This window comes from Lepeophtheirus salmonis, chromosome 2, assembly GCF_016086655.4.
Source record: "Lepeophtheirus salmonis chromosome 2, UVic_Lsal_1.4, whole genome shotgun sequence".
NCBI lineage: Eukaryota > Metazoa > Arthropoda > Copepoda > Siphonostomatoida > Caligidae > Lepeophtheirus > Lepeophtheirus salmonis.
Genome location: NC_052132.2, coordinates 12140896 through 12157675, shown reverse-complemented (window position 1 = coordinate 12157675; position 16780 = coordinate 12140896). Strand labels below are relative to the sequence as shown.

General features: G+C 31.3%; 1 protein-coding gene across 1 annotated transcript in view; it reads left to right on the top strand.

Moving 5' to 3' along the window:
- Positions 1-16780, top strand: part of LOC121132469 (electrogenic sodium bicarbonate cotransporter 1) — a 152471-nt gene that overhangs the window by 39887 nt on the left and 95804 nt on the right. Inside the window, exon 2 of the mRNA XM_040727876.2 lies at positions 7773-8097. Coding sequence (XP_040583810.1) covers positions 7794-8097 — 304 coding nt within the window. The 5' untranslated portion in view covers positions 7773-7793. The remainder of the gene's footprint in view (positions 1-7772; positions 8098-16780) is intronic.

Below are 16780 nucleotides of genomic sequence, written 5' to 3'. Positions count from 1 at the left end.
TCTTTAGACCTATGTGTAGATTAGCTAAATAATTAAATCAAGGGTTACTTCTACTTTCCCCCAACAGAGGGAGCGACGAGCCAGTCTGTGGCAAAAGTTTCTTTTCATACCTTTTTGAAGTCAGATTATCAAGCATTTTTATTATCGGATTCACTTTTTGACAAAAGTAACAAAGATGAAATGAGGTTTCTACAGAGGCCTTACAAAAAAATCAGAGAATGTTGTCTTTGTATGATTTGTTCGTATAAAGGAAGGAAGTTGCAAGTCTATATGGGAACCATTTTTGAGGCCAAGTTGTGTAGGGGTCGGCATGAACTATTTGATGACATATTTCTTGTTAAATATCGTCTAGTTTTTCCAGTCGTCTCTTCACTAACCTTGCAGGCACTGTCTATATCTTTCTACGAATTAATAATGTTAGGAAAACTTATATGTCCATTTTAATTCATCACATGTGAAGTAGTCACTAAGCATTTGGCGAAGGTCGTTACTGAAAAAAGTATACCTTTTGAATTCCCTTTGCATAGTACATACAAATTTGTCAATCGGCTCATTCATATTTGAATAATGAAGCCATTCAAATGACGCGATACAATGGTATCTTCTACTTTATAAACATTATACATTTACGCTATTTTCAAGCCATTCTTGAAAAAAAAGGCAATTTTATTTTTCTATCAAACGGAAATAATAATAATATGTTTTCCCGACTTAAAAATGATATTTTTTCTTATAGAACGTATTTGAAAAATGTAGACATACTTATAAATTCAATAAAAAATAGTATAAAGCACGTTATTAGGTCAATAACATAACTATCTACATATTCCTAGGATGTCTAGAGAGAGGACAAAAACACACTAATTAGGTATGCCATAATTTTTAAGTTACTTATTATATTCCCGGATTTACGAGCATCTTTCAAGTCAATAAACCATAGAATATAGATCCATATATATGTTACATATATTGACACTTATTTTAATAAATTCCTTAATCTACAGCTAAATATATAATATGTAGTATGGACAGTAACCTTCAATAGATACAATGCCGTATTTGGGGTTCATATCTAAAAGCAAGAAAAATATATTTTTCTTTTTCTTTAGGACTTGAAAGTTGTTTTTCTGTACCTATGTGTAAATGGAAATAATATGAAAGACACGACATTCATCAATTCATTTCAAACATTCTTATGTGTTTACTTATAGTGTGTTTATCTTATTACTGACATCCTGGTTGTAAAAACAAACAAACACAGCTTTTAGTTATAAATTTTTATGTCTTTCCTTTTTTCTTTGACCAACTCAAGGCAATTTTTTTTCCTCATGCTCAGTCGTATCTATAAATCTTTCACAAATTTAGGAGCTTTTAACCTTCCGTTAGTGAACTTTTTTATTGCTAAACAGTTGAACGATTATAATAACATCGTCATTTAAATTTACTGTAATTTTTTTATATATGACCTCCATTTTGTACTAGTAAATATATTGATTAAAAATAATTCTAGGACAAGGCGGCAAAAAAAATTTCCCAAAGGATCATTAGGGACATTTGGCTTATAAATTATATCTAATATATTGTATGATTGTATATTTTAATTCAATTTAAAAAGATTGTATCTTAAGTGGTTTTTTTTGTATATACTGTATATGTCATATAGGTAAATTCATAAGCGTTCAGAAGAGATAGAATGTTTTGTTTGAAAACAATTGCTGGAGACATCCCAACATTTTTGGAAAGTTAATATAATGGGCGATGTAATTGGGATTTTTTCTAAAAGTTTAAATTAAGTCTCGAGCTTAAAGATTCTTTTCATATTTTTAGATTGGACCATATTAAGAGGAAATAAATTACATTAATACAAAAGTACAATGTCTAATTTATAAATTTAGATTCCCAAGAATACTTTAACTTAAGGATTTTACTGTCTTATTAAAAATATTGTATTTAGTATGTTCAAAAATTCAAATTAATGCTTTTATATAATAATAAGTGGAAAAATAGCTGTACCCAGGTACACAAAATTAATGTCATTACTCAGAAAAATATATTTTTTAATATTATATTTAATAATCATCATTATATGAACACAACACAGTAGTATGTGGTTTGAATCTTTACTGTTGTAGTACTTTAAATATATTAAATAAATAACGAAAGCAACTTGTAATAAAAATCAATTAATTATCATTCGACAAGATGGATTATTCCCATTGTCTTGTAAACCACGCAAAGTATTAGGTAAAATACGTTACCTTCCGAAATAGTTGGCCGCATCTATGTGAGCTAGCATGAAAAAGTTTAGAAGATAACATTAAGTATCGATTTAATATATATATATATATATTTGAAGTATTACAACGTTAAAGATTCCACTAAATTCGAACCACATACAGTAGTGTTTTGTTTATGAAATGATGATGGATGAATATAATTTAAAAAAATATATTTAACAATTCATTTACGTTTATAATGTATATATTATATACACAATACCAATTTGTCATAAAATCATTTTAAATTGAGTTAAAATATATTTGGTAAATTGTCGAGAGGCAAGATGTCCATTCAGAAACTTGTCATTCGGCGAAATATCATGACAAATAGTCTGCTTTATGGTTAAAAATACTTGTACGATATAAGTCATCGATAAATAATAAATACTTATTTTAAAATAATCTTCAAAACATGAGTTTGGGGATGCAAAATATATTACTTTTTATTTTAACCATTTTTGAAAAAAATTATCAAATATTCATTACTTTATGCGAATTTTGCAAATCTTAGTAGTTTTGATGAGTTTGTGTGCATAATATAAATTAATGGGTAGAATATTATAATTTTGTATCTACAATTATACGTCTTAGTCCTTACATTGAAAAAAAAAGAAGAATCCAAGAAACTAAATGGATAAAAGCAATAATCTGAAAGCAGGCTCAGTTAATTTAACTCTTTACACCTCGATTAAAATGGTTAAATAAACAAAAAAAAAAGGTACGAAAAACGACATTATAAGGATAAATAAAGTACATTTAAATTAGATTTTATATTGCCTGAGCATACTGAAATAAGTATTGACAATAAAACTAGTGTAACTGGTGGGTAACAGAGCTCTTATTATTAAGTAATTACACATACTTGCTTATATTCCCAAGGTTATTTTATTCTGTGGGTTGTGATGATATTGTATGTATGTTATGGGTTCAGATTTGTGAATGTGTGGGAAAAAGTGAGGCAAGATCAAGACTGGGCGCAGCGAGACTGCTGCTGGCTTCAGCTACGTTCTCAAAAACGAAGCCATCATCCACCACAACAAGCTGCTATACGATTTTCAACATTATTCTCCGTGATTCAAAAGCGAAACGCCAAGGGTGGATCTAACAAGGGATCCCTTCAGCTTTCGAGTTCACAGCTTCCGAAGGAAGCAGACGATATTGCCGAGTAGTTTTTGGATCTGGTGCATGACTCAGTAGCAAATACTATTTTTGCAGAGAAAAGTGTCATGTCATTCTGGGCCATTATTTATGATTCGTATCCTTGCGTTACTGTGGTGGCCAATAAAATAATGGTTGTATTTTCCTCCACGCACCTGTGTGAGTAGGCATTTTCGAGCATGGTTTAGATGTAAACCAAATTTGCAAAGCCTGATTGATGTTGAATCTGATTTGCGCTGCGCCATTTCAAAAGTGTAACCAAACATTGAGGCACTTGTATGTTTTTATGGACCAAATCAATTGAGACAAAAACGTAAGGAATCTCTTCATATGTATTTAATTTCCATTAGATAATTGTTAGCAAAAAATGTAATACTCCAAAAGATATATATTTACGTAGTATACACTACATAGGTTAAAATCGAATTTGTCAAAGACTGATGCTGTTTTGGGAAATTGAGTCTTAGCTCACTAAAAAGTGGGATTGCAAGAAAAAAGTTGAAGGACCCTTGCTCTAGAGGATCGTATGATCGCCGCCAAGCTGACAAAAAGCAAACTCAAAGGTTCTTGGGTGTCCTCAAATAAACCCTAATTGGAAATCTATTCATCCCGGTGTCTAAACTTACCATAAAGAATAAGGTTTCAATGAAGACCATCTCTTTGGCCATTAACAAGGACTCGGGGGGTTAAATTGTATTGACTTAACCTCAAAAATCTCTTAGCAACCGCTCAAGAGGCCAAAATGTTGAAAAATTTAAAAAGGTTTCCTTCCTGGCTTAAAAGAAATCTCAGCCAAACAATCTTTTCTTCAGATTCCAACACTACATTGAGGCCGTTATTACTGCAGAGGGTGGCCATGATAAATAAATATGTTGGTATATTTTTTCTAAAATAAACAACATGATAAAACTTCCTTTTGTTGTCTTTTAAGGTCACTAAATGTATAACAGATTCATAGGTATCATCCTGTAGTATAATATTAATTCAATGAAAAAGAAAACTAAGTTTAAAAAAATTATTCACAGATGTTCTAGTTTGACAATACATTTAAAATTAGTACCCTTTTTGACTACGAGGCGTAATGATAGTTGAATGAGGAAAGTGGGCCCTATACTTTTTCAAGAATTATAAATACAAAACTTTTATATTATTCAACAGTGTTTTAATCGAGAATTCATAACACTTATATTTCAATAAGTAATACATTTTATAGTCAACAAAATCAATATATTTCTTTGTTTCGATGGTTTTCTTGTATGTTCAAGTATCAATGAACAATAATTTGCAAGTGCATTTATTTGTGCCATAAGAAAGTTCAAGTGGTACATCTTTACATAAAAGAATATATATTTATAGTGCTCACGATTAATTTAAAGTCATCCAACTAAAAGATTAGTTATTTTTTTATGGGATATTTCCAATCATGTTGATAAGAAGTTTCAAATAAAATATTTTTTATTTGAGTAACTAATGGAATTAAGAATTATAAACGTTGTAAGCCCAAATAAATCTGAAAACAAATATTTGTCTGACTTTATGTAGTAATACTTGTATTTTTTTGATAAACATAATTTAAGTTCTTTTTTAACAACAATTATAACAGCAAGTGATGGTTGTAAGGGACACTTGCCCTAGGCCTTGCGCTTTAACGTAAAATATAGTATCCAACATTTTATCTTTATTTAAGTTCTCCATCAATGTAGAACCAGACATGAGGACCGCTCTTTTCATTAGAATCAATTAAAGTAAACTTTTTAGCCTTACATTTTACCTAGTATGAAGAATCACAATAACTAATTTTTGTAAGTAACACTAATATTTTGAATTTTCTTTAATTTCGGTTATACATAAATATATCCGATTTATATATTGTACATTGAACAATATTTAAAAAAACGATTATATATAATAAACATAAATTGATGATTCTGTCACATTTTTAACTGCTCTTTTGACAGCTTGAGTATGTGATGGATATTTTTCTGGAATGAACAGCTCCTCATTAATGATATTGTTATCGATTTGCTCATCGGAAAATCTCAGGTTTATCATCACAAATCATTATAAGAAAAACATTTTCTGGATGATAAACATAAGCATTTTCTTGTATAACTGGTTTGAACTCTTTCCTCGTGAGCTTTAATCTATTTTGTTGCTTGAAATATTTGCCTTGCCATATCCTTTACAAATGAATTCTTCTTTATGGTGAGCCATATGGGAGTATAAAAAAACATTACAACATTGACAAGAAAAACAATTTTATAAGAAGGATTTTCTTAAAAAAATACAGACTTAGAATGCTATTCGCAGTAGTAAGTCATCTTGCATGATTTATATTTCCTGGATTTTCAAAAGAAATGTCATCCGAAACATGCCCCTCCAATATAGTACCATAAATTTGATATAAATATTTTTGATCTGAACTCAATTGGAAAAAAACAAAACAATAAATATTGGTATAAAGGTTTTGATTGGCAAAGTTTTACATGTTGTATGCCTATTTCCTATGTGTCCAGAGGGGCCAGCTGTTTTCACATCTATCTTTGTTATTAAATGGCATAGACGAAGTTCGTTTGTATGCAGCATACAAACAAATCAGTGAAGAGTTATTTCAAGATATTCTTCCAAAAACCTTATAACTCGGCCTTTATAACTGAATTTCGAAGGGGGTAAGTCAATGAAAAAAGTTTGAGAACCCCTGGTCTCTACTTTTGAAACTCATTTAAGCAAGATCCTATTAAAATATGATAATTCATCATTTACTATTAACTTGAATTTTCGAATTACTATGCAATGTGTGCTAAAAATTGAAGTAAAATAGAATAATAGAATTTTTATATTTTTATGCATAACTTTGAAATATAACTAGTCATATTCGTAACTTTTTGGCTTTTGAGAGAGGAGGTCAACTTGAGACAGTTGTCAAAGATGTGAGTCGGCATGATATTCCTGTCACTGTTGATAAAGTTAAACACCTTTATCGTGGTCGGGAACATGGTCGCCATCACAAGATGATTCTTTGTGTTGTGTGCATGGTCCAATGATAAGTTTGACACATCACTGAATAGTTTTATGATACCGAGTTTAATGTACAAATTTGGTGGAGTTTCTTGCCTCTTTGCAACCGTACAGTCTTCATCTTCGTAGTAAGAAGCTGACACTCTCCCATGATCTAGGCCTTCAAGCCAAGGTCGTTTTTGATAGCTTTGGCCGCCATCCTCCTACTGATAGACCTCCTCTGAGCAAGAGAAGCCATTGAGGTCCCAGAATTAGTTTAAATGGACGTCTTGAACCCATCAAGAGAGTGGCTTGTTCGCGTTTTGGCTTTGTGTCAACCACATGTGGAATAGGAATGGGAAATACCCTTACCCGCCTTCAGTCGCTTGCAGACGTCCTAGACAGTGTTCCTAGCATATTTTGTGACTTTTGGTGCCTTAGCATCGTTGACGTTCTGAAATTTTTTGCAATGACTTTACGTTTCTCCTCTAGATGCTTTTTGGTAAAACTGACCAGATTAAGTACGAAAACAAAAGTTTTTATATATGGACTGTACTTTCAGGTCAAGTAGGAGTTTAGCAAGATTAACACAGTAGATTTAAAAAACACGACACTGAAAAATATTTTGCATTATACTTCCCACCCCTGTTATTGTCTTCAGAGACTTTTTGATGGCACGACTTATTTAAGATTCAACGTAGCCCAGACAAAATAATCCATCAGAATAGGATTCCGACTGTTGAGGGGAATATTTCCTTCCAAATGAAGTCATAGCACTGCTCACTCAGCCATTTCAGTGACCTGAGGGATCATCCGTCTCCTAAAGAGACTTACAAATCTTCTGCAAGGTTTGAATTGGGACGCCAGTCACCGTTGAGAACTCCCGATCTGAAATCTCTATGTTGAACTGGACAAAAATCATTGTCACAGCGCAACGCCGTTACACCGCTGTAAATTCAATCTCCTTTATATCTGGAGTAGCTGCCGCCATGATACCCAAAACTTTACTAAACTTTGTTGATACATCAACATTTCTGCGGCAAAAAAAAAAGAGACTCCCTCAGAAAGTTCTGGTCGATATTGATGTTTTTTTTTCTTCTTAAATTTGCTCATGTACTATTAGATTAAAAACCATGGTAAGATCTACCAATTCCTGCTTACTTTCTTTAAAGTGTTTTTATTATATATTATGACCATTAAATATACATTTCTTTATCTTTTTCACTAACGCTCATCTTAGCCTTTTTTTATACAAAAATAATTTATATATATTTAACATTCACTCATTACAAAATGAAAACAAAGACAATTGTTTTTTAGAAAATTCTTTGATTACAGATAACATTTAAATTTGATACCATGTCTTCCCCGAACGATAAAGAAATTATCCTCTCAGAAATGCGACCCTCACTGAAACGTCAAGGATCCTGCCACCCTGCCTCGTATCTTGGTTCAAAATCTCCTTATAACTTTAGTAACTGCTCAGTTATTAGCGAAATTGGCTCTGACGAGGATGAACTTCTAGATGAAGAATCTGGTTCACGTGGGCGCAGACCCTGCTCCTCCTATAAAATACAAAGATCATCATCCTCGGAGCAGTGGAAACAGACATCGTTTATGGATCAAATGATAGCCAATGCATCGAAATCTCTATCAATTGATGGTAAGACACAATAAATTAATTATATTATTATATCTTATATATATGTATTGGCAAGACTGTCTTTGAGTACTACATTGAACTTAGAGTTGGATTCGAATGTTACTAGAATTCAAAGAATACTTAACATAACTCAAGACGAAGTATTTTTTTGATAACAACTCATACCATATCCAAAATATCTTTTGAAAACTCGAAATAGTTTCAACTCGAACAACAGAAACTTGAAAGTTTTATATGAGTCTTGATTAATCAAGTATATATTTATTTATTTTCAAAATTAATAAATATCTCATTACCCCCGGAAAATACAAATTTGTAAGTAACTATTCAATGTAAAGAATACTGATGGGGACAAATTCACAAATATTTTTTATGTAATTATTCATAACAAAGGATAGAAATATCATCCCACCACACTCTTACAATCCATAATTGATACTTTTAACTGCACAGGCCTGCGACCACGGAATATTTAATGTTATCATTATCATGTTTTATTTAAAAATCAATATTTAGATTTGCCTTGTATTGGTCAATCAAATGATAAGCTAAAGTGATAGAACACTGAAGGAAAATTAGCATTTCCTAGCTATTTAAGGTAGCCATGAGGTATTATAAATACCTACAACTTCACTTCCTAGTCAGAAATAGTTTGAAAGAAGAGATACAGTATTAATTACGATGTAGGAGATATGCTCATTATTCTTCATGGTAATCTCAATTATAATAGCATTAATCTACTGATAAGTTAATAATGCTCGAAACTAATTAATCAACTTTTTTAAATAACTTCCTTTGCGTGTCACTAAACATGGTATTAAATGAAGTATACATAATAAGACTACATCCCATTAATAAGCAACCTAACTTTTTATACTATTTATTGATAGGAAACTCAAAGTAAAATATCAACCCCTTATTTGAAATCGACTCGACTTCAATCATCGAAATTTCGAGAATTTTAACTATAACTTTATTTAAACGGAAATCCCTCATACAATGGAATGCCAACTTATATTTACAACAAATCCTTTAAAAGAAATGATATTCTAACTAATGCATTGCTTCCGTTTTTGCTGATATTAACGAAATATATGTTGATCCAATTTTCCAAAAGGATTTTGTTTAATTTTTAATCTGATATACGCGCATATTTCATTTACATATAATACAAGTAAAAAACACTTTACAATAGTTCGTGGATGTACACTACACTGATTCTTTATTTATTTTTTATCAAAACGGCAAAGGGACATAATAAAAAATGTACCCTTTTGCTTAAAAAAATGAATAAATACAAAGTTTGAGCCATGGTGGTCAATGTTTAGAGTTTGACTATTGTTTTTATATTAATGTACATATCAATCAAGAGCCTTCGTTTATAATTTGTGTCATTTCATACTCTGTAATTGATAAATATTTGATAAAATCGTAAATTAAATCTATATATTACACTACACTCTCATCTAAAAGAAGAAAAATTTACATCAATCTCTCTGACAACTTAAAAATACAGGATATCTACTTATTTAAATCTTTGATAGCTCATCATAAACAGTTTTATCAACATGTTTATAATGATCACCTTTGTCGACAAATAATAATTCTAATCTTACTTGTACTTTATTATTTATTGGATGGTTTTATAAATGATATTTCTTCAGGTAAGTCAATCTTAAAATTGAAAGAAATGAAATGACCATATTTGTAACTTAAAAGATTATATATACTGTATACACGAAGAATTTGATTATGATTGATAGATTGTATTATCAAAAATCAAAACATATTTTATAGATTTGTTAATGACGTACACTTATGTGGTTCTTTAAAAACAATTATTTTGAAAAATGAGAATTGTTGCGTCTTCCATATATTGTCCAGGAATAAAACCTTTTTGTGAATTATTTATAATGACGGGTAATACCTTCTGGATCCTTTTTGTTAATATTTCACTGTATATTCTACATATTACTATATTTTATTTACAATAAAAGCTTGAAAGTATTTGAAAGCTTTGGGGCTACTGAGATTTTATCCTCTATTATTTTGTTGACAAAATTTTCTCCATAATCTGCATTTCCAACAAACAAACTCTTTCTCATTACATCGTTCTTCACATTGATGTAGATCCTGATAGTATTCCGTTATTTCTTGGTGAATAACCATTGGATTCTTTATTTCCATTCCCTCTTTACCGTATATCACACTTGTTCCTATATTTTATATTTGACTATTTTCAAATTTCCTTATTTGGTTTAAAATTTTTTAAGTTCTTTGGGTATTTTTGTAAGGTCTGTTCCTATTAGGCAATCCTAGTTTTAAATTGAGGATATATTTTGCAATCCTTCGTCATCAACAGCTCCTGAGCCTTCTAAAGCTTTCATGTCAATTAGGTCTCCCTCCAACAGTTTCCTCTCTCCGCTTTTCTTAACCCCAATTTTGATAAATTTTCTCCCAATGCAGTCTAGCACTAATATCAGAGCATGTGAAGGGGTTTTAATTCATCCTGATTCCAATTTGGAGCAGATACCTGTTATTGTGGCAGCAACTCTGTTTTCTGTATCTATATCTTCTAGTTGGCTTACATTTAGTTTCCAAGTTTTTGCCCTGAATTTATTGAGCCTCTTGATATTCAAGGTTAATCAAATTAGATAATGGTCAGAGTAAATTTTAAGAAGTATAGAGTATTTTTTAACTATGCATCTCAAATCCTCTGAGACAATAAATCTGTTTAGTCTGACCGATTTTATCCCTCTATCATTCGATTTCAATTCAAAAGTGCGTTGTGGTACTTTGTTCAAGTAATCAACGACATTCAACATTCCTAATGTTGCAATCAGTTCCCTTATTTTGTTTACAGCGCCACAATTATTTTCATTTTATAATTTTTTGTGTCCTTAAAATATCCGTTCACAATGTTGAAGTCACTCATCATAATAATAGAAATCTGCTCGGGCAAATCATACAGATATTTATTGGCAATGTCTTGGAAAAATAAAGGGTATTCCACATTTGGACCATAAAGAGCCACTGTTCTAATCAGGTGTCTTTCTCTTTTCACATCACATATAACCAAATTTCCAGTCTTATCCTGTTCTACAATATTATATTCGATACATTTTCTAATTAATAATAATACACCCCTAGATGGATGTTTTTCTCTCAAAGTAGCGTAGGGAAAAATTGCGTTACATTTGTTACTAATAGAAAACAAGTTAGTGTTTTCCTTGTTTTTCAATATTTTTCTTCTTCTCTCGTAACTGGCTATAGAATTAACATTTTGGGATAAAATCTTCATTGTTGATATATGTTTTAAATTTTTGAAATTAAACTATTCCTAGTGAGGAGTTCCTCTTCAAGGTGAGGGTGATTGATTTCCCGTATTCTTTTCTTAGATTCCTCTTTTGGGCTCTCCAAAGTTATTTTACTTATTTTTTTTTATTGGGGTTTTTTTTCTTTTAGTTTTATCTTCTACCAGTCTTCTCTTCAATATTTCTTTCCAGTCCTCTCTCAATGCAAGTTCATTTTGATCTAATTTGTTCTCATTCGGTTCTAAACTTTTGGATTCATCCATTGTCGCTGTTAGTTGATCGACTTCTTTTGTATTTGCTGTGTTTTGACTTTAAATATGGTTCTCCACGTTTTGTTGGTCATTTAAATTACAATACTCTTCCTCTAGTTTTTCTGGACGTGTCTCTCTCTCCGTCATCATTCTCTCTTCCACTCCCCCAATCCTTAGCTGTAGACCCAATTACATCCAAAATATTTTTAGTATAAGTATTTATTTCTTATTTTACGTATAAGTAGTTTTACTAGTTGTTTGACACTTTGATTTGGTATGCCCTGGCTTAAGACACCTAAAGCATTGCACTAGCTCCATATAAGATATTAATGTGACTTTTTTACCCCTAACGGGTAGAAAGGTTGGCAATCTTCTTTTGGGCTTCAACTTTATTCGCAGTTTACCGGACATTATTTTACTTAAAACTTTTGAACATTCAATATCGTCATCCTTTTCCAGTGTCACATTGTTACGTCTGTAGTGCTACGTCCTCTATATCCCCAATTATTTTGCTGAATTCCGCCATGATTTCTCTAAGTCCAGGCAAATCATCTCTGAACCGTTTTTAACAATAACTTCAATTGGGGTTTGGGCTTTCCTTAGATTTTCCGTTCCTCTAATATTAAGGAAGACTGCATCGTCTATCTCTAATCTTGCCACTACTTCCAAAAATCGGGTGAGGATATTTTTTAACCTTGAATACCAAAACCCCCCCTCTACTTTTACAATCATTGACTCTTTACAAGTCATCTTCACAAAGTTGCTTAAATATTTTTTGTAGGGTTTTAGTTCTGGATGGCATCCTTTTAAGCTTTTTTCCACCCAATTCTTTCCAATCTAAATAAATTTTCCCCCAGATAGGATCCGTACGTATGGTACGACTACTTTGAATACCTCTTTTTATTATTAGAATATGACTCTTCAATATTCTTATCATCATATATAACCTACCTTTCCATCACAGGTCTGTCTTGATTTAATTTTTTTCCTTCCCTTCATTTTTCTTTTTCACACACCCCATCATCAAAGGGAAAATCCAGTATAGAATGGGATGTTAAATAAAAGAAACCGAAAATCAACATGGTAACCCTAACAATTTGAAGAATGTTTTGGAGGAGAGAAAGAATAATGCACATGACGTTTCATTAGATCCGCTACAATCAGTTCTGACAAGGGAGGAAGGAAAAGAGGATATAAAAAAGGACATTAGCTAAAATTACTCCGATTTTAATCCCCAATTCTACTTTAAGTTCAACAAGGACTTACAATTACAACTTCAAAACAAATCCTCATGGTTACGTTCCGTCTTTTATACGTACACACGAACGTTCAATCAGGTTTTGGATATAATTGAATACATTTAGAAAAGGATGTTCACTTCTCAGGAATTAAATAATAATGAGAACCGAATAAAATTCGTTCTTTATACTACCAATTAAAAATAAACGGAGTCAGCTAAAATACACAACGGATTTACACCTTTCTCTCATGGGAATGCTGTCATTCTTTCCGGGCCAAGAGAATACTAGCTAACTTTGTGTCCTTTATACTATAATATCAATAAAGTAAACTTAAATCCTACGTCATGTATTACGTAGAAACCCTTTCCAGGACCCAGCATCAGATATGTTAACAAATCCACCAATTCCGACAAAACAATGGAATAAAATGGTAAATTAAATATCCGAAATAAATCCATACGAGCTTGTTTTCCCTTTGAGATCCAATTTCAATACAATGACCCACTAAAACACTGTTAAATTAATTTTTTGTCCACGACAAGAAAAATAATGAACACTCTACATTAAAAAAATTTCATACACAAGAGTGGTCCTTTAAAAACAACTATTATCAAAATTAGGGCTCCCTTAGGTCTCAAAATGTTACTTATGAACACAAAAATGATAAAACAAAATTTGAGCATAAGCAAGATATATTTAGAAGTAGCACATTCACCTTAAATTTTCCATTTGATTGATTATTCGACAAAGCTCCAATATTCTCTTAAAAATATCTAAAACACTTAACACTACAAGACTTTCAAACATTGAAAAATTTGAGTTGTGCTCATGATTATCGGGTCTGCATGTCTCAGCGATAGATAATACTTTTTTCCTATATAATGTATAAGGAAAATAACTCAAATAACGATTTGATCTGAGATATTTTTTGAAATTCTTTTGATTGGTCAGATTGAGTTGCACCGATTAAGTAAATGTAAACATCACAGTGTTACAATTACTTCATCTGACATAGGAATTGTCTTTGAAGTCCATATACATAATCAATCATGCTAATCGATTGCATTTTCACGCTAGCCCGTTTATTTGTAGTTGTCAACCTAAAGGGCGAATTTTATTTTCCTATGCAGGTATGCTTATTATTTTATTCATGAGGAGTTTACTTTTTTTCCTACTACATAGAACAAACAAGCTATGATTGATATATACAAAGTCAGATTAAACATTTGCCGATAAAATTCGGAGAGTATGCCTGAAGATTTGTTCCGGAGATATAATTGTAAGTCCTTGTTGGCCGGCTGTAACCTGTATTTCCCTTCTAACCTAGCAAACAAATGTCGCCCTGAGTCCCAGAGTTAAAACTTTTCTTATGTTGTCGCTCCTGGTGCAGATTCAAGGTGGGCTCCGTGCCTTTTACAAATATTTGAGACAGCGAATTCGTCAATTAACATTATTTTTATCCAACTGGTGTAAATTTGAACAAGCTATCTAACAAAAAAAAAAAAAAAATCAGCTGTCTAATTGCCGGTGTTTGCCCAAGAGAGTGTGCCAAAATGGCAGAATAGATATCTTGCAAACTTTGTATATTTACATATAAAACTGGTACCAGGAAAACTACCTGTGGAAGATTGCCCTGGAGGTAAATTGCCAGTTACGACAATTGTATGGGAGAAAATTCCCGTATTTTGTTAACTTCATAATGAATAATAACACATAATAAATTTGCTTAATATTATTTATCAAAAATATTTATCATATTTGTTTGTTCCATCCCCCAATGTAGATATGTAGTGAAACGTGTTAAAAAAATAGTTAGACTTAAAGTTACATGGGTATATTTTTCATATTATGTAAGACCTGTATTTTTAAAAGCAAGGGAAGGGTATTTGAACTTTGATTTTGAACACCATTTTAGAAGAAATAACATGACAATTTAGTGGCATGTGACTAAATTGATAAATAAATATATGGATGACCAATTTATATTCCTGTCCTTTTGCAAACGGAGCATAACTGGAATACCAAGTGATTAGCCCCAAAACTTGCAGTACAATTTCATTACGATTTCATCTCCGTTATTTTTAATTACGCAGTTTCATTTCGCAACCAAACAACAGCTGATACCAAAATAAACAGGAAATGTTTTTATTCCATGTGTCGAAGTGTAAAAATGTCCGTGCAAAAATCAAAATGGCAAAGAATTTACGATCTCCTCCTCCCCATTTTTAGTCCCAAGAAGGCTGCAAGGAGCGTTAGCATAGCCACACATACTTCTTACAACATAAAAAAATTGATTACGGCTCCATACAGCCATGAAGAACAAAAACTTGTGTACCAATAATATGACTAACTTCTGGCCTCTTTTTTTGTGGCCTTCCTCCTAAACCCTTTGACTTTGCAGCTTGGGGAATATTGGAGTAGAATTTTAGGTAAACCTCTCAAATAAGTTTAAATTTGCTACGTCTGCCATCATGACAGTGTAGTAAGCCATGGATACGGGATTCCTCGTCCAGAACTACCAATCTGTCCTTCAGCGCGTAGAAGCTGTTATTACTTGCAAAGTATGATATATTGAATAGAAAGTATAGTTAAATGTAGTATTTAATAATAAAACAAATTGGTTTTTAGTTATCTTTTCTTGATTCCATAGAAATCATGTTTTCGTAATTTAGTCATACTACTACAAGTTTTGGGTTCCCACTCTGTCCATTAGTATAACTTGAGTATAGCTTATTTATTTATAAAATAATACATTATGAAATAGCCATGAGGTAAGTCGAAGGAATCAACAGTTCACAACAAAATTCATGGTACATTTTTATATTGATGCAACTATCACTTAATTTTAGACCTCTTTTTATTATTTAGTAGGGACGATAGATAGGTGTAATAAAAATCATCAGATAGACATACCCAATATATCGTATCCATTACCTTTGTACTCAAATTCCTGGATACTCAAGAATCAAGAATCTCAAATATTGTTTACCATCTTTATATTATTTATTAGACTTAATTCGGCCCTAATATGGTCTTTCAAATACAACCCATCAAATTTAAAAAATTGAATTTTGAGGATGAACTTTTTGTTACTTTAAGTGCAATTTACAGCGTCTCCAAAAAATTAACCGGAGTCATTTGTATATAAAAATGGACGATCCTTGGTCAATAAAAGTTGATAAAATTTGTCGATAAACACAATTTTCACACAATTTTAGCTTGTTTTTGTGTTGAGGGGCAATATATTTGTATGTACATAATTGTAAATATGTCACATATAAATCTTTAAAGCATCACTTATAAATTTGTAATTTTTTTTCCTACCATTAATTTAAGAATAATTATAATCATCCAACATTTTGTAAGAATTGCCTAATTACCAATAAATTATGAAAAATTTCCCCTCTCGTCTTTTAGTTAAAGGAGAGGTTCCGTGATATAATTAAATAACATTGCAATATATAAATGAATACCCAAATTATTTAGACAAATTTTTGTATACATTCTTTTTTCTTCATAAATTATTCTTCGAATAACATTAAAGTGTTTCTTTTCTTTTTATGATCAAACATTAAATATGGTACCTAGACACATGCATATTTCCTACCATTACCTATAGGTGTATTGAATCATTAATGACTAAAAAAAGACATAAAATAATAATAAAACACTTACCCAGTATGTCCCGCTCAGATAGATAAATCTATTAGCGAGTTTTACATTCATAATGATCATAATAAAAACTGTACTAAACCGTACTAACCAAACAAGTGAACTAATTTTTAGGAGGAGAGCAGCTTAGCTGTCGTGACGTTTTATTAGATTAGCGGCCGTGAGAGGTTGGAAATAAACACAACTCCCGCTCCGTATATAGTAA